The sequence below is a fragment of the Cynara cardunculus genome (assembly GCF_001531365.2).
Source record: "Cynara cardunculus var. scolymus isolate 2C chromosome LG 12, CcrdV1, whole genome shotgun sequence".
Classification (NCBI taxonomy): domain Eukaryota; kingdom Viridiplantae; phylum Streptophyta; class Magnoliopsida; order Asterales; family Asteraceae; genus Cynara; species Cynara cardunculus.
In genome coordinates, this window is record NC_037539.1 from 2,439,197 (window position 1) to 2,457,465 (window position 18,269).

General features: G+C 31.8%; 2 protein-coding genes across 2 annotated transcripts; both read left to right on the forward strand.

Annotated features, from left to right (window-relative positions):
- The first annotated feature begins 945 nt into the window (after positions 1 to 945).
- LOC112523420 (secoisolariciresinol dehydrogenase-like) lies at positions 946 to 2,230 on the forward strand. The gene is made up of 2 exons (XM_025133011.1): positions 946 to 999; positions 1,320 to 2,230. Exons 1-2 carry the CDS (start codon positions 974 to 976, stop codon positions 2,089 to 2,091), a joined length of 798 nt encoding a protein of 265 aa, XP_024988779.1. The 5' UTR covers positions 946 to 973; the 3' UTR covers positions 2,092 to 2,230.
- A 2,654-nt stretch (positions 2,231 to 4,884) lies between these two features.
- On the forward strand, positions 4,885 to 14,241 carry LOC112523444 (protein VAC14 homolog). Its single transcript, XM_025133050.1, has 20 exons — positions 4,885 to 5,062; positions 5,143 to 5,256; positions 5,327 to 5,422; positions 8,213 to 8,302; positions 8,381 to 8,500; positions 8,591 to 8,619; positions 8,750 to 8,892; positions 8,989 to 9,083; positions 9,305 to 9,391; positions 9,704 to 9,811; positions 10,123 to 10,214; positions 10,438 to 10,547; positions 10,827 to 10,888; positions 11,295 to 11,410; positions 11,512 to 11,632; positions 11,756 to 11,917; positions 11,987 to 12,115; positions 12,398 to 12,466; positions 13,144 to 13,407; positions 14,035 to 14,241. The coding sequence occupies exons 1-20, from the start codon at positions 4,973 to 4,975 to the stop codon at positions 14,122 to 14,124; spliced, it is 2,187 nt and encodes a 728-aa protein (XP_024988818.1). The 5' UTR covers positions 4,885 to 4,972; the 3' UTR covers positions 14,125 to 14,241.
- Positions 14,242 to 18,269: the final 4,028 nt, after the last annotated feature.

Here is an 18,269-nt window from a genome sequence, read left to right on the forward strand (position 1 = left end):
TTATATTATGAATTATTAATGAATACATATTTCTTTTATATCATTTATATTATATAATTTATTAATAAATATTTGGTTATATATGTTTACGGTTAACGTACCCAATTGCAAAACTTACATGTTGATACCATGGTGGGGGAGAAGACCTAAGCAGTAAGTATGTTGAACAACCTGTAATGTTTATAACGTGTAAGAGCACATTATACTTTGAAGCAATCAGGACACCAATTTCAGGCATGGTCATCCAATGTTTAACTGGRGCACCTCGATCTAATTGAAAGAAGTTTAAAATATTGTAAACTATATTCCAATACTGACTTCCAAATATGTTGARGTATTCTGTCTTGTATGCGTCTAAAACGAAAGAACTATGTTTCGCTGGTTCCTGGTAGCTTATTTCATTCAAGTAATTTGTAAATAATATATAATAAATTAATATAATAAAATAAATATAAAAATTTAATTATATATATATATATATATAAATAAAGTAATTTGTAAATAATAAAATAACATAAAAATAATAAAATAATATATATATTTTTAATGTAAATATATAAAATAAAATAAAACAAAACTAATAAAATATAATTATATAATTATTGAGTTTATGTTTATGAAAAAAAATTGATGAGTTCAATTTTCAAGAAAATAACACCCTCTACAAAGGGTGTCATTAACATTCCCCTGAATATAGATTGAACAGAATATGCACATCTTAAATACATATTTAAATAAAAATATATTTTTTAAAATTACGTCTTAAACATCATGTCATGAATCTATAAAATAAAACATACAATATTTTTTAGTTTTTTAAAAAGATTAATAAAAATATATATAATTTAATTTTATATAATATTATGGGGTTTTTCTTTCAAGATGCCTATAAATATTGAATAATATCGGTCCAAAGAACTTACATCAAGACATTTGAATTTAAGCCAAGAAACAAATATTTAGTGGCAGGATAATGGCTTCTTCGACTTCAAAACCAAGGTATACTTGAATTGTTAATTATATGGATATATTTTACAGTTATATTAATTACAACTGTGTTTCTTTAATTATAATGACATTTATAAATATAATAAATGTTTAATAAAAAATTATTTATGTATTAACAGGCAAGTAATGACCTTCAATCATAATTTATAGTCTGGATGTTAGTTTAAATGATGTGTTTGAGTTGAATAACAGATGATTTATGTAATTGATTTTTTTATGATTATAATATATGTCCAATTTAAAAAATTGTTAATTTGGATGATGATATACCAAGCTTGTGCTTCGTTAACATGAAACATAATATGTTTCAGGCTTGAAAATAAGGTAGCTATTGTTACGGGTGGAGCTCAAGGGATTGGAGAATGCATTGTGAGGTCGTTCGTAAAGCATGGAGCAAAAGTAGTTATTGTTGATGTCAAAGATGACGAGGGAGAACTGGTTTGCCAAGACTTGGGTGCAGAGTTTGTATCTTTCGTTCACTGTGATGTAACCCTTGAATCAGATGTAGAAAACGCCATCAACACCACCATCGCTAAGCATGGACAATTAGACATCATGGTTAACAATGCAGGAATAATTGACGAGCCAAAACTTAGCATTTTAGACAATGATATGGCAGCCTTTGAGCGTGTTATCAGTATCAATCTAACTGGAGTGTTCTTGGGAACCAAACATGCAGCACGGGTGATGATCCCAAAATGCAGTGGGAGCATCATCACGACTGCAAGTGTAGCTTCTATCACGGGTGGGTGTACATCTCATGCATACACAAGCTCAAAGCATGGTGTGGTTGGACTAGCAAAGAACGTTGCTGCTGAATTAGGAAAGTATCAAATCCGCGTTAATTGCATATCACCCTATTTTATACCAACTCCACTGGCACTTAAGTTCTACTCCATGGATGAAAACTCAACTGCTTACTCCAACCTTAATGGCAAGACACTTAGGCCACAAGATATTGCAAATGCAGCTCTTTTTCTCGCAAGTGATGAGTCAGAGTATATGAGTGGACATAACTTGGTCGTAGACGGTGGTTTCTCCGTTCTCAATCCTGCATTTGGCTTGTTTTCGATAGAATCCTAAATCCTCACATCATTCTTGTGTTTGGTGTGCTTGCGTCTGTTTCCTTGTTTTTAGTTGAATAACGTCATATTTGCACACAGTTCTTATATAAAACTATATAAGCACATGTGACAAATTCTAGACATCTTATGTAATTTATGTTGTTATTTATTTAAGATTGTATTCTATTCCCAATTTATCATCGACCCTCCTAAACATTAATCCTTCGATTATTTTGTTAGTATAACCCCGTAACTGTATTAATTTGTTTGATTAAAATTATTTGATTTATAATTAAACACCCCTTTTGAAAATAAAAATAAAAACCCATTAAAAGGCAAATCATTTTATCGTAATTAAAATTATTATTAATATTAGAAAATGTAAATTAATAATTAATATTTTGAATTTGGTATAAATATTTTTATATACATAATAAGTAAATAGTAAATAAATAAAGTCATATAATTATTTATAACTAAAATATAAAAAGAAAAATGAAGTTTTGTTTTGTTGAGGCGGCGTTAATATATCTGAAAAAGTAGAAATAAACTTCTTATAAATGTTTTTATAAGCTAAGTTATGATTATCAAAAAAGACTCAGATAAAAGTTAAAAAGGAAAACGATCGTTTGAAAGCGAAAATATCTGTAAAACACATGATGATAAGGACATTTAGAAATTGAAATGAAAAGATATATATGGTGAAGTCTCACATCCATATGTTCAATTATGGACCAAATCGACAATAAATTAGTGGTGGGAGAATACGACCTTTTTTGCTCCAAAAGCAAGGTATTGTTTTCATAAATTAATTGAACTGTAATTTGATCAAATTTTTTTGAGGGTTAAGAGAAGAAGACTGAAGATTCATAAAAATAAAAAAACAAATTTAAAATAAAGAAAACCAGTAAAATAACCAAGTGATATTGTTGTGTTCTTCTTGGGTTCATCATTAACAGGTTATCAAGTAAAGCAAACCCTTAAATAAATGTAAAGTTTGATTCATACCCTAAAATAACGATTTTAAAAGTTGGTTTCCCAAAATATGAATTACATAAAAGTTGATTTCATTTTGATGAAATTTTCCCATATAATTAATACGACTAATATTAATTAATAAATCGATGACGTTTCAATAAACTAGCTTATAATCATCTTAAACGTAAATTTTAATAAGCTCACATAAATAAATCATATTTTAATTATTAAACAAGTCATTTTTGTCCATATGTGATCATGAAAATACTTGTAAAAGACATAAAGTTACATGATGATATATAAGAAACCTTATAAAATGAAATAAAAACATGTGTTTATATGTTTTTTTTTTTGACAAATACAATGAATTAAATGAAAAACATCATGTTCAATATGACATGTGACATTGTATATATTATTATATGGTGAAGCCTCATATCCATCCATTCAAATTTGTGCCATGAGACAATGAATTAGTGGCAGAGAATGTGACCTTTGCTGCTCCAAAAGCAAGGTATCTACTCTTTATTTTTTTTAATTAAATAATTGAAGTGTAATTTCATGTTTTTTATGAATTTGTTTATTTATTTTAATTAAAATAATATATTAATTATGAATTTAAGTTTTTTTTTTATTAACCTGGATATTCAGCCCGTTATGTAAACCAACTAATCCCAAGACGACCAACTGCTTTGCAGATAGCACGGAGTTACCGCATTTGAATCTCCATGGCTACAAGGGGTTTTTATTCCTCCTTGGATTTAAGTTTTTTTTTAACATATTGATTACAATGAGGTCATTTAATTAGGATTTAATTTTATAATTTTAAACGGTTAATAGTTAATAATTTGTGTTATGATCAAAAAGTTATCATCTTTGATGTATTGTTTGGTTATGTTTTATTCATCTTGATTTTAACTTGTTTATTTGAATGACAACGGGTCAAAATATTGGGACTTGTGTGTTTGATGGCTAAAGTAAAGAGGGAGGGGGCGGTGATTGTGATCAAGATAAATATAAATGGGGGCGGGGTTGATGATAAGGCAACGAGATGGACTGAGAGGAGGGGAAGAGGAGGCTGTGTTCATCAGTGTCAACTAAATTGGAGTTTTCTTGACAACCAAACATGCAACAAATTGATGATCCCAAACTGTAATCAAACATTATAACAATTGCAATCGTAACATCTACCAGACTATTGCTGGTGGGGTTACATCTCATGCATACACGAGTCCAAAGCATGGTGGGGTCAAATCTACCAGAATGTTGTCGTAGAGGTAGGAAGATATCAAACTCGTATGGAGTTATACAAACTCCTGTATGTCTTCGTGCTTGTCGTTTTGTTCTATTCGTTGTCACTATCTTATTCTGTGAGCATTAAAATAAGTCTTGACAAAAACAGTCCCTCTACTATTTTACGTATAATAAACATTTGTGAATGCATGAGATGTATATGAAGCCAAATTATTTTTGGTCTTTTATTATTGTAAACTGAATTTTTTTAAAATAATAAAAGACCAAAAATGAATTAATTTTTATAAAAGATCAAAAAATCCATATTTAAGAATAGTCCAGGGACCATATTTGGTATTTTGTAATAATAATTAGTCATCGGGCCAAAGCGACGTCTTTAGCCTTTTTCACTCTTTCCTTCCAACTCGGAAAGTAAGAAACACCCCTTCCCCTTCCTGGAAAACGAACTTTTCGTAGAAATTTGAGGATTTCGCTGCTTTCCCCCTCTTAGATCTGCAAATTAAAGTAGATAGCACATTTTGGTAGTTGTAAATTGCGAGTGGAAATGTTCCGATTCGAGCAAGAGAAAATCAGAAAACGAATTTGATTGTCATTTGCTTTGTTCGAGTAAAACTCAACTTTCAGATTTAGTACAGAATTTTCGATTCTTTTGTTAAAATTTGTTTGGTATGGCGGACGCATTATCTGCCATTCCGGCGGCCGTGCTGCGAAATTTAGCTGATAAGTTATATGAGAAACGGAAAAATGCTGCACTTGAGGTCAGGGTTTTGTAATTTCTGTGATGATTGAACTTTTTAGTTTTAAGGGTTTTGGATCTAAGGTTTTTGTTTTTGTTTAGGTTGAAGGAATTGTAAAGCAATTGACAGCTGCTGGAGATCATGATAAGATTACTGCTGTTATTAATTTGTTGACACACGAGTTTGCTTATTCGGCCCAAGCAAATCACCGCAAGGTATTACAGATTATGACATTTCCTTGATTTTAATTTTCATTGTTGGTAATTATGTGTTAATGTTCTTCAGGGTGGGTTGATTGGATTAGCTGCAGCTACTGTTGGGTTGAGCGCTGAAGCTGCACAGCATCTCGAGGTTTGGGTTAATTTGTTGGTTTATCAAAGTGTGTATACACACACACACACACACACACATACAGATAGATAAATAGGATGACCTTCATTTCAGAACTCATAAAATTGTGATAACTGTGAGAACTACTATCATAAGATGTTGTTTTACATGATTTTTTTTTCATCTAAGGCTATTTAATATACTGATTAACATATATCTGTTTCATAATGTGAACATTTTTTATGTGTTTGTGAAACAAAATATACAACTAAAAAGTTTCACATTGTGAACTGAATAGGCAAATACATATGAAACAAACACGTTGTGAAACAAATAGATGCTAATCAATATATTAAATAGCCTTAGATGAAAAAAAATCATGTAAAACAAAATCTTATGATAGTAGTTCTCACAGTTATCACAAATATATGGGTTCTCAGATGATTAAGCCCCTGTGTATATACATAGTCTCAATCATTTGCAAACCTCTTACTTCATACAAACCGATCTCAACCATCCATTTGGTTCTATAAATATCTCAATTGTTTCTTAATCTAAATCGTTGATCATAACGAATGAACTCTGATAAGTTGTACATAAATATCCAAATGATAATAAATGAGCCCTCAATCGTTTTTATAAATATATCAATTGATTGATCTATATGAATTAGAAGGGTTGCAAATGATTGGAACTCTCTCTCTCTATATGTGGCAAATCCTCACTCACATTCCTTGTCTTTGGTGGTGAAGTTCGAACCTTGACCTCTTGAGGTGTAAGATTGGCAATGGGTTGGTGGTTTGTTGCTATAGATGAATCTAAGTTTATAACTTTGATTTCTTTTTAATATTCAATTATGCATATGTAAGGGTAGTGCATTATAATGGTTTGCAATATGTGAGTTGAGATGTTAAATGGGATGTGATTCATCAGTACTGGTTTAGTATTTGTAAACCTAAACATACAACTGGTTTAGGTCCTATGCTTGGGAGGCATTTACCAAGTGGCTTACCGGGTCGCTTACCTTAACGGGTGAGATTGTCAAGGACTGAGAATCTTACCAAGTAAAAGGCATGATAACAACCGAGGTTCTTATCTGGTAATTGAGGGAGGTGCTTACCGCTTACCCGGTAAGCATTTGGTAAATGGCCCTTCTGATTAGAATATTGTTGATTACATTTATTCATTTTGGTTAAGCATGAGAAAATTGTTACAAGAACCATCCTAGATTGCGCAGGTAGTATTAGGAACTTTCTAGGTTTCCAAAATTTATGATCTATGAAATCAATTATGCATTGATTGAGCTCCAGTGTTCAATTTCTTTCCTTGTATATGATATTCAAGAATGTCAATATATCAACAAAAATCCATTACTACACAGATTTATACAGTTATTTGGATTTTAGCCATTGACACATAGATAAATAATGTATGGAGTTTTTCATGAGCTTAGAGTTTGGTTTGAATCTTTTAGAAACGAAGATGTAAGATTATGATTTATTTTATGACTATAGTGTGCAGAAGAGAAACCTCGAGGCCATGTCTGTTATAAATTTTCGGTTATGATCATTTACTGCATCTTTGGCATCTTTATATACCTTATGAGATGCAATAAACCTAGCATGGGTTTTGCTGGTAAAATAATCAATTGGATAATCAAGAGTTGCCATTTGCCAAACAGCTTATATACCTTTTTATGATGAAACCAATTCAGTTGGTTGTTCAAGTTTTACTTGGAAAATGAGCAACCCCATGAATGTATATTATACAACTCAATTTATCATGAAGTTGTAGCTTGATGTGGTTAACTTGCATAGCTTACTTATAATGGTTCCTGGGTTTGAAACTCTTCTCAAGCTGCTTTGAGGACTTTGCCAATCCAATTTTTTGTGTTAATTTTCAGAAATAATATTCTTGGTCTACCATTACCCTATATCTTTTATCCAAAAGTGTTATCATGTTTCAATGTAACGTAACCTATTAGTTGGATTTATAGGGCATACAAATGAATGAGGTGAGTTTTTGCTGCTTGAGACGTTAAGTGTCCCAAGCTCATCTTGAGTTCCAATTTCATCACTAGCTTGACTTGGATGGGTGGATGCTGATTGAGCGACATATTCTAATTTCAATGGATTTGTAAAACTGACTAGTCTAGTATGTAAAATTTCACATATCTGTATATCTTGGAGTTGCTACTTGATTGTGACTGGCTCTGTGTTGGTAAAAGAGCATGCAGTTTAAATTGGGGAAATTGACCAAATTAGCCATTTTAGACGAACATCTTTTCTTTTTAGCCAACTTTTCATGTTTGAACCAACATAGCCAAGCTTTCACAAGTGCCTCTTTCACAACTTGTGAAATTTACATTTTATGAATAAAATATGATTCTGGTGGGTCATTTCACAAGCCACTAAGGAGATTTTGCAAGCCGCCACGCCAATTTCGCAAGCTGATTCCATCATGATCATTCTCATTCAGACAAAGTACATCTCGCAAGTTGCGAAAGGAACACTTGTGAAGTCTTGGCTATTTTGGTTAAATTGAAAAAAGTTTGGCTAAAAAGTGAAGATGTTAGTTCAAAAATGATTAGTTTGGTCAAGTCCCCCCTAAATTGATTTGCTAACCATTTTTTAGGGAAGATACTCTTTAAACAGCCCGTGACTCCAAGTAACTGTTGTCTTATGTAGTCTACCTTTACGTTAGAAAATTGTTGTTCTAACTTGTATCATGCTCTATTCTACGTCCATATGTTACCAAGAAGTTTATTTTACAGGAAGTTTGGGTTAGTTGCTTGTTAAATGGTAAGTAATACTGATTTTTTTTTGTCATGCGACTTACCAGCAAATTGTACCACCTGTGATAAACTCTTTCTCTGATCAAGATAGCAGAGTTCGTTATTATGCTTGTGAAGCATTATACAACATTGCCAAGGTGAGAAAGAATTCAGACTTCATCAAACGAGCCTGTTCAATATAACAATTTTTGACCTTATCCCATGCCTTTTTGCAGGTTGTGAGAGGAGAGTTCATTGTACATTTCAACAAGATATTCGATGCATTGTGTAAGCTTTCAGCAGACTCGGATCCAAATGTACAGAGTGCTGCTCATCTATTAGATAGACTTGTCAAGGTAAAAGACCTTTTCATTTTGTTTTTATCTGTTAGTCAGTCTTACCTACGTTTGTGACTATTGAATATTTGCTTTACTTGTTTCAAACAGGACATAGTGACCGAGAGTGATCAGTTCAGGTGATCATCTTCTGGCTTTATTTTTCTATATCTGATTGTCTTGCTTAATAAAATTTGGTTAGTTTTTATGTAGGGTTATGTATTATGATGTGATGTTCTTTTTAAAATTCTACTGTTTTTTCTTTGTCAGCATTGAAGAATTTATACCATTGTTGCGGGAGCGCATGAATGTCTTGAATCCCTATGTCCGCCAATTTTTGGTGGGATGGATCACGGTGCTAGACAGTGTTCCAGACATTGATATGCTCGGTTTTCTTCCTGATTTTCTTGATGGTAAAGGATATTATGTCGGTTAATAGGCTGTTACTGTCAGTTCATATCTTTTTGTTGCAGACCTTTATAAACTCTACTGACATGACTAGCTCTCAGGTTTATTTAATATGTTAAGTGATTCCAGCCTTGAAATCCGACAGCAAGCTGATTCAGCACTTTCTGAATTCCTTCATGAGATCAAGAACTCTCCGGTAAGATCTGCATACAGAATTTGTTACCATTTCTTTGATATCTGTAGTATATGCTGCTTGATTAAGTTCTTTGCATTCAAGCATGATGACTGGTTCGTGACAGCCGTAATGGACTTGATGATTTGTGGTTAAGATATTGTAGGGTTGTTACTAAATCTTGTGTATTTTTAATTTTATTGTTTATTTGTTAATTTCTGACTCTAGCAGTGCTACTCTTGAAGTCTGTAGATTATGGTCGGATGGCTGAAATACTTGTACAGCGGGCATCCTCTCCTGATGAATTTACTCGTTGGACCGCAATCACATGGGTAAGGATATTTTGTCAGTTATGGGAGGTTTGGTTGGTTTTTCATTAAGTCTTGTATGGCTGTCTGTATGGATTAACCTATCTGTATAGATTGAGAAGGTATTTGTTTGGGTGGGTTTTTCATAGATGGTAGGAGCGTATTTTTTTTACTGGGAGGGTTTAGAATACACTTGGCTTTCTGCATAACCCCCTAAGAAACATACCCTTGGTTCATATGCATCATTCATTCTCTTAGGTGCACATTCTGATGGGTTTTTGGAGTTTATTTGTGCAATTTTATTTGTCAACACATTGATTAAACAGCTTTGTGCAGATAAACGAGTTTGTAAAACTTGGCGGAGACCAGCTTGTTCCTTATTATGCTGATATATTGGGAGCTATCTTGCCTTGCATAGCTGATAAAGAAGAGAAAATACGAGTTGTAAGTTTGTACTCCCTTTCTTTTCCGGTTAAAAGATTTAGAGGTTTCATGAAGCTGAAACTAGATAGACGCCACTGGGATTTCTGACTTTATAAAAGGTAGAATCATGTGTGAAAGATGGCCTTTGGGCATTATTTTTCTTTAAAGGCCTCTTGAATTCGAACATTGTTCTGTTTTTTGTTGGACGAATTCCAATAGAGGCAGATTCTCAGAGTCCTTTCAAGCGCAAACCCGTTCTTTTTCTGAATTCCATGTCTATCATCTTCACCCACAGTATGTATGATGATTGTTTTGATGTTTTTGGCCATCAGGTAGCTCGGGAAACAAATGATGAGCTCCGTGCAATCAAGGCTGACCCAGCTGAAGGGTTTGATGTTGGAGCAATCCTCTCCATTGCAAAAAGGTCTAGTATTAGCACTGTTTATAAGTTGCATACAAAATTTATCGTGCTTTTTTCTTTTCTATATTAAAAAGTGACGCAAAATTGTTTCTGTTGGGGATGGATACTTGCAATGGTGGGATTTCAGTATCACGTTGAATCTTTTTTGCATTCAGTAGATGTTATGAAGAGTCTGTACTGCATTATACGTTAGTATTGAGTAATGCCTTTTTCACTATTTTACCAGGCAGTTGTCTAGTGAATATGAGGCTACTCGAATTGAATCATTGCACTGGATATCAGCCCTGTTGAATAGACATCGTTCAGAGGTAACCTTAAATCATCAGAATACGTGCCTTTTATTTCTAGAATAGTTGCTAACTTTTAGGTCTGTAATCAACATTCTGGTCTGCATAAGAGCCATGATTCAAGTGTTTTGTACTTGTGCTTATGCTACATAGCAACTGTTTCTGGGTACAACTTGTTTTATTTGTTCACTTTCATGGCCCATTGTGTTAAAAAATCTTCCCAATCATGTATTTATGTTATTCTTCCTGGAGATGTATTAAACATCGATTAAATACTTGGTTAGATAAGGAGAAAGTTTATTGAGATCTTAAAATGTGTTACAGGTCATGTCCTTTCTGAATGATATTTTTGACACACTTCTGAAAGCACTATCAGATCCTTCTGATCAGGTAATCTTTTGTCTGCGCTTCATTGCCTGTGTAAATTGGTTCATCTGAATCTGCTTATGTATTTAAGAACACCCTTTTATTGAAGGTGCCGCCTTGGGAAAGGCTGGTTGTCTGTTATCCAGACTATGTAATAATCGGCTAATTAAACACCTAAGAAAAGCGAGGAAGGTAATAAAACGGAATGTATAATGTCTAGGGATTTTGATAAAGAAATCCATATGTCATGCTAGCATATAAATGGACAAGTTTCAGGAAAGATAATTAACCCTTGTTAGCATAAATTTATAAGCACTATCTTATTCAGTTCTACAATTCAATGGTAAATTGTTTGATATTTAGACAAAATCAAAAAGTTATTAGGACTTGTAACTATTATGGTTTGGTTGTTTCTCGTGCAACTTTGCAGGTGGTGCTCCTAGTTCTGGAGGTACATGCGTGCATAGCAGAAGATCAACATAACTTCCGTCAGCTTGTTGTTTTCTTAGTTCACAAATTTCGAACAGATAATGCACTTCTAGAACGGTGAGATCTAATATTTTCTCTTGAACTAAATATTGTTTGGATTACCTCTTTTTTCCTTCTTTTAATGCCTTTGTATGTTCTTTTTTATTTCTTTCTTCTAGGCGCGGTGCTTTGATAATTCGCCGACTTTGTGTGCTTTTAAATGCTGAAAGGGTCTACCGAGAATTGTCCAAGATTCTTGAAGGGGAAGCGGACCTGGATTTTGCATCTACATTGGTCCAGGTAAACAGAGATTCAGCTTTGAATCTTTTTTCTAAAAATTTAATTAGATTAAGAACAATAAATCATATGTAGCTTTTTATATTTTTTTTAATATACCCGTTTCCATTTTTTTTCATATTCCAGGCTTTGAATTTGATTCTGCTTACTTCTTCTGAGTTGGGTGACCTACGAGATCTTTTAAAGCTTTCGTTGGTTAATGCTTCTGGAAAAGACTTCTTTCTTTCACTGTATACCTCATGGAGCCATTCGTCAATGGCCATAATAAGTCTTTGCTTATTAGCACAGGCAAGTTCTAAATTATTTATTTGGCTGTTAATTCTGATTGTTCTCTTATATTTTTATTTTATTTTGTAGGCTTACCAGCATACAAGTTTTGTAATTCAGTCTCTAACCGAGGAGGATATTAATGTCAGATTCTTGGTTCAGCTGGACAAACTGATCCACCTATTGGAGACTCCAATTTTTGCTTATCTTAGATTACAGGTTCTCCGATTGCTGTTTCTTTCTGTCAAGTTTATAAATGTGGAACATCAAGTTCATTTATTTTTTATTCTAGGATCATTACTCATAATAGTAAACAGACCTATTTGATTATGAAAATAAAATATTTGCAAATATGTTACAGAAATGCTGCATATAATGTGATTCCATGTTCTTGATTTGGTGCACACAGAAACTCTTATATAGCATACAAGGCCATCCTAGTATTGGATCATCTCTTCATATATTTTTGGATGAATCAGCTAATTTTCGTCTTTCTTGCAGCTTCTTGAACCTGGGAGATATATATGGTTGCTAAAAGCCTTGTATGGTCTTCTTATGCTACTCCCCCAGGTATATCTTGTTAATGCAGTTTTTTTTTTTTTTTTTTTGGAAAAGGGGTGCAGTCTGTGTCCACCAAATGATAGAAGAAATGCATTCCTATGTACATATATACATATAGGGTTTGGTTTAGAGGAAAACCACAAAAATTTGAAAACTACATATAGGGTTGGGTTCTGAGGAAAACCACAAAGATGGAAAACCGAGGAACATCCTAATAACCATTCATTTTTCCGGTATGCACATGTGCATAGAAAATAGGAAACATTTTCAATTACTTTTATGCACATGTGCATGCCAGACAAATGAATGATTATGAGGGTGTTCTTCTGTTTTCCATTTTTTGTGGTTTTCCCTTGAACCCAAGTCTATAAGTATGTATATGTGTGTGTGTATTCATATGTATATACACACATTAACATATAGATATATTCATATGGTTATATGCATGTGTGTACATCCATGTATATATACATACACACATGTTATCTTTTTGATGATGGAACTAAGAGCTACTAAACATATTGAAGTTGAATTTGCTTTCTATCATCTATACATCATAGTCTAGTAACTTCCTGCAAATAGAAAATTATTATCCATTTCCACTATTTATATGGTTATGTATCTGTAATCATCTCTTATTAGTCCAATTGATGTTTATATCTTGTATCTTAAACGCCTCATTGCAGCAAAGTGCCGCCTTTAAGATTTTGAGGACTCGTTTAAAGACAGTGCCTTCTTATTCCTTTAATACGGAGCAAGTCACTTTTGCATCATCTTCCATTCAGACAATGCATATTTCGGAGGATGGTAACGTGAATGAGGATCCTGGTAACGAGCATAATGGAATAAACTTTGCATCTTGGCTGCGAACGTTTAAACAGATACAACAGCAGCATCGCGTTTATTTGAAATCACAGGCTTCGTCACAGAGCAGTTCCATATCCTCAAAGGTTTGTCCTATTTTTCTTTGTTTTTTTCTTGTTAAGGGTTGATAATGTGGGCAGGCCATAGTACAACATCGTGATGTTCATTTAAAACAATGGAATTGAGCATAATGTTCTATAACATTGTGCATTATTGGCATTAAAAAGTCACCGGACATACGGGTCATTGCACGATAGCTTTTGACCCATGATGTCCAAACCATGTATGCTGTGTACTCAAAGGAAAGTAGGAGGGAAAGAAAAAATCTTGTATTCTCGAGTTTTTTAGGAGGGGAAAGAAAAGAAAGTGAATGAAAATAATGCTGATTTTGCTCACACAACTTTCCTCCCGAAGGTAGGAGGAAAGTGAGAGAGAAATAATAAGCTAAAATCTTACATATTTCACCACAAGAAAGAGGAGATCATTTCAATAGTATGTAGAAAATGTTAAGACTTGAAAGAGAAACAATTCTTTAAAAAAGCTAAAAAGGTGAAAGAGCATTATGGGTCACTTTTACAATGTAAGTCTGTGTGAACTGATAAATTGATATACCATTCATGATGAATGACCCCTGAATGTACGGGGCATGTGACACAGTCCCCCCCCCCCCCTTGCGGGTTTTCATAACGAAAGTTGAAGTAAATGTTTTGCAGGTGGTGGAGGTCAAAAAATCCAAACAACCGAAAGGACCTTTGGGCGTGGCAGATAGACCGCCTTCTAGATTATCCCGTAAAGGTCCTTGACAACTGCGGTGATCTGCAACTACAGCCATCGCTGTATTTCTACAGCCAGGTTTTGGTATAAATTGTAAATTGTACATCACAATTCATCCTAGTAATTTTGTCCAACTCACCAAGGTCCCATGGCAGGTATTATGGTCTCTGTTTCTGTTTTGTTTTGTTTCCTGAATTATGAGCTATTCTTTAAGGTTGCTCTGGTGGTTGTTTGATTTTTTTGTTGAAAACCACAGGGGCAGAGGGTAGGTAGGGGTAGGAGTAGGGGTAGGGGTAGGGGTAGTAGGGGGGTAGATATGAAGTTAGAAGTTGGTTGCTATTTTATAAATAAGAAAATAAGTAATTTATTTACTACATGTTTCCTGTGTAAACAACTTTGTATGGTGAAGTCAAACACATATTAGACTTGTCTTAATTTAAATATATAAATATAAAACAATGTTGTTTGAAGTTTAAGAAAACATTAAGCCAAAAGATAAGGCTAATTAATTGTTAATACTATTGATAATGGTAAGAGTTATTTACCAACATAAATTAGTAGGTATTGATTGAGTTATGAATGTGTTATTTTTTATAATTGTTGAAAAGCCTTTTTTTTTGTATTTGATAAATTGTTTAGATTGCTATTTTTTTTTTATAATTGTTAGATATTAAATTTTATTAAGATGTTTATCAGCTTTTCATTTTTTACGGTTTTTTTTAACCTGACACATTTATATATGTATAGAGTTGGGTTTCGGTAAAAATGAGAGTTTATGTGGGAAATGTAAAAATAGATCTTCATCCTTGGATGCACATTAGAATGAGATGCATCGGGTTGCACCGGTTCACTTCTCGTATCAAGAGCGATTCAGGATGGGTTTGAGATTAAAAATGATCAAGGGTCTAAATCCCTTTTTATATTTCTCATCTTAACTCTTTTTCTTACACGACCCTTCGCATAAATATATATATACACACACACAGAGGGAGAGGTTCAAACAAAAACAATAACAAAATAAGAGAATATGAAAACAACTAATTCACGTGCAAAATCATGATTTTACTCTAATAGTCAACGCAAGGTCGCGGGTAAAGTTGCATAAATCACATTGGTTTTACACGTGATTTTAATATAAAATCACATGTGATTCAATCATTTTTTTATTATCTTATTTGGTTAATGTTCTCTGGTTCTCCCCGAAATGCGTTGAGGCGCAGCAGTTGACTGGACATCTAGGGGTAAAGCACTGTTTCGGTGCGGGCCGCGAGAGCGGTACCAAATCGAGGCAAACTCTGAATACTAGATATGACTTCAAAATAACAGGGGTCAAGGTCGGCCAGTGAGACGATGGGGGATAAGCTTCATCGTCGAGAGGGAAACAGCCCGGATCACCAGCTAAGGCCCCGATCATATCTCTCTATATATAATCATAGAGGAAGGATCATGCGAAAAGTTAAAAAAAGTTGCAAGAAGTTAAAAATATTTACAAGAATGCAAGAAGTTTCAGTAACATATATGATCACATTCTTTTGAATGTATTTAATTATATATGATTAAGCGTCTATATATTGTCATGCAACATATATTTAATCATATATGATTAAACTTATATGTCATACCATACGTGTAATTATGTATGATATTAAAACTTATAGCTTATCACTTAAACATGTTCCTATAATCATAAAGAATGTAAAAGATAATCTCATCAAAGTAAAATTATTTCTATATAAATATCCACTAAACGTGCACGGATGTTGAGGGGCAAAATTGACGATTTTCAAATTCAAACTTAATAAAACAATATTTATTTTAATCTAAAATAGATTCTCTTTTAATTTTTAAATTCAAAATATCTAAAAATTTGACAAATATTCATAAACAAATAATATTAAAGAGATATTTTATTATATTTAATTTCACATCAAAATCGCTATAATTCTTTTTTAAAAAAATTAATCAATCAAGAATTTTAAATATTCATAGTTATATCACATATGAATGTTACTTTACGATCAACTTAATTCTTAATCATTCTTAATCATTCATTCATCCATTCGTATTTGAATTCGGGTGTTATTTAACATAACAACATTCATTCACATGTGAATTCATAATCTTATTTCTTGTAACAACATCTATTTACGTGTAAATTCAAAATGTTATTTAATGTAACATGTTTACTTATTCGTTTGGACTTGATTGATTACGAACTAATACCATCCATTGGCTTTACGTTTTAAATATTACCTCCCAGATTTTTAATATTCAATTATGATTATACTACAAAATATAATATGAGAAACTGAAACATACAAACAAAAGAAAAAATTCATAGTTTTAGTAAAATAAAAAAAATGGATTATATGCATCATGATCTATACTATATTATAAAACATTTGACAAAAACTCTTAAAAACTATTTATTATACATGAATTACTGTTTATTGATGCATATTACTTAAAATTCAAGATTACAAGTAATTTTACGTAAGTACAACTTATTAAAACTTTATTTTCAAATTCGTGTAACTAACTGCAGATAAACATAATCAAAATAGAAGATAAACATCCATTTTAGACATAGAAAATCTAAAATATAATTAAGATAGTTATTGAGTTCTAACAGAATGTTTAATTATTATTTTTATAAAAAATTATATTATTAAACCAAAAATAAATTACTTTGTTATTAAATATAAATTGAATTATAATAAAAACTGAATTAAAAAACTTGCACAAAAAAAAAAGAACTATTAAATAAGTAATTTGATACTAATATCGATTTATTTATTTTTAAAATTTTATGCAATTTTTAAATTTATATTTCATTCAAAAATAAAAATATTATCGTTTTCTCAAAAACACATAAAATCGTATTATATCATAAAATCAAGATTTATCTTGTTATACTGTGAGATTACCTTGCTACTCCAATAAAACGTGATTAAATAACGTCATGGACTTTTTCAAATTCAAATGGGAAAATGAGATAAAAGATTTCAAAAGTGGTTACCATGTCTTAATAAAATAAAGAAAAATGGTTGACACAACTTAAACAATCAAATAATATAAAGCTTTTATAAATATTTTTTTAACTATATAATATATTTTATATACGACAAATGTAACAAATAAATTCACACACCCACTTAATCATTGATGATGTTTGAACCTCTAACCTCTTCTTAGAAGGCAAGAGTCTCCGATATCGTTAGGCCAAAGGTTCTTTGATGCTTTTATAAATATTTCTCGCATTCTTTACGCTTAATTATTTCTCATTTAAATGTAGCTGTAAATAGTATTAGGTTCAAATAAAAAATATTTTAAGACTGAGGGGTTGTTTGGCAATTGCTGAATGATTTGGTGCAGAATGATTAAGTGATCAGAATGATTAATAGGCTCTCATGATATAGTTCAAAATGAACTATAATTGTTTGATAACTGTTTACAATAAAATTGGGGCGCTGAATGGTTAAAGGAGGCCTATGATACAAAATCATTGCCTATGATACAAAATCATTTTGGGGGTTTTAGAACCGTTAAGAGACTGCTCTTTTTTTTTGCCAAACAAGATTCACTTCTTAACGATTCAGAGTCTGCCTCTTAATGGAACTATTAAGAGGTAAACAAACAACCCCTAAGAAAAGTAATCTCAATTACTAGATTATAGTTTTGATTTTCAAAACTTTTTAACTAATTGTGATAATTATAAAAAAAAGAATTAAATATATTGATTTATCTTCTATTTTTCTATAAATCTTTTATCTTCCATTTTTTCCTATGCATTAACTATTTTTTTAAATCACCAAAAATGACATGTGTTATTTATAGCATATAGATTATATATGGAAATCTATTTATTTTTATAAGTTTTATTTAATTAAGATATTTATGTAAAAATTTATAATTTTTATGATTTAAGCATGAATAATTTTTTTATTTTTATGACATTTAAAATAAGTATGATTTATTTTTGAATGGGAATATTTGCACCCCCACCTACATGTTAAAGATACCCCCAAACTATTATTCATCATAACTCAACAGTTATATCATTTACAGATTTATTTGTATTTTAATTATATTTTATATATAACTTTTATTTCATTTAATCAAACTTTTATTATTATTATTATTATTGTTGTTGTTGTGAAACTTCATTTAATAT

Bases quoted from the DNA above. Each gene is read 5' to 3' on its own strand.
- LOC112523420 (XM_025133011.1), top strand. From the start codon at position 974: ATGGCTTCTTCGACTTCAAAACCAAG. The intron at 1,000-1,319 runs GTATACTTGAAT...AATATGTTTCAG, and splicing joins TCTTCGACTTCAAAACCAAG to GCTTGAAAATAAGGTAGCTA.
- LOC112523444 (XM_025133050.1), top strand. From the start codon at position 4,973: ATGGCGGACGCATTATCTGCCATTCCGGCGGCCGTGCTGCGAAATTTA. The intron at 9,392-9,703 runs GTAAGGATATTT...AGCTTTGTGCAG, and splicing joins GTTGGACCGCAATCACATGG to ATAAACGAGTTTGTAAAACT. The intron at 12,467-13,143 runs GTATATCTTGTT...GCCTCATTGCAG, and splicing joins TTCTTATGCTACTCCCCCAG to CAAAGTGCCGCCTTTAAGAT.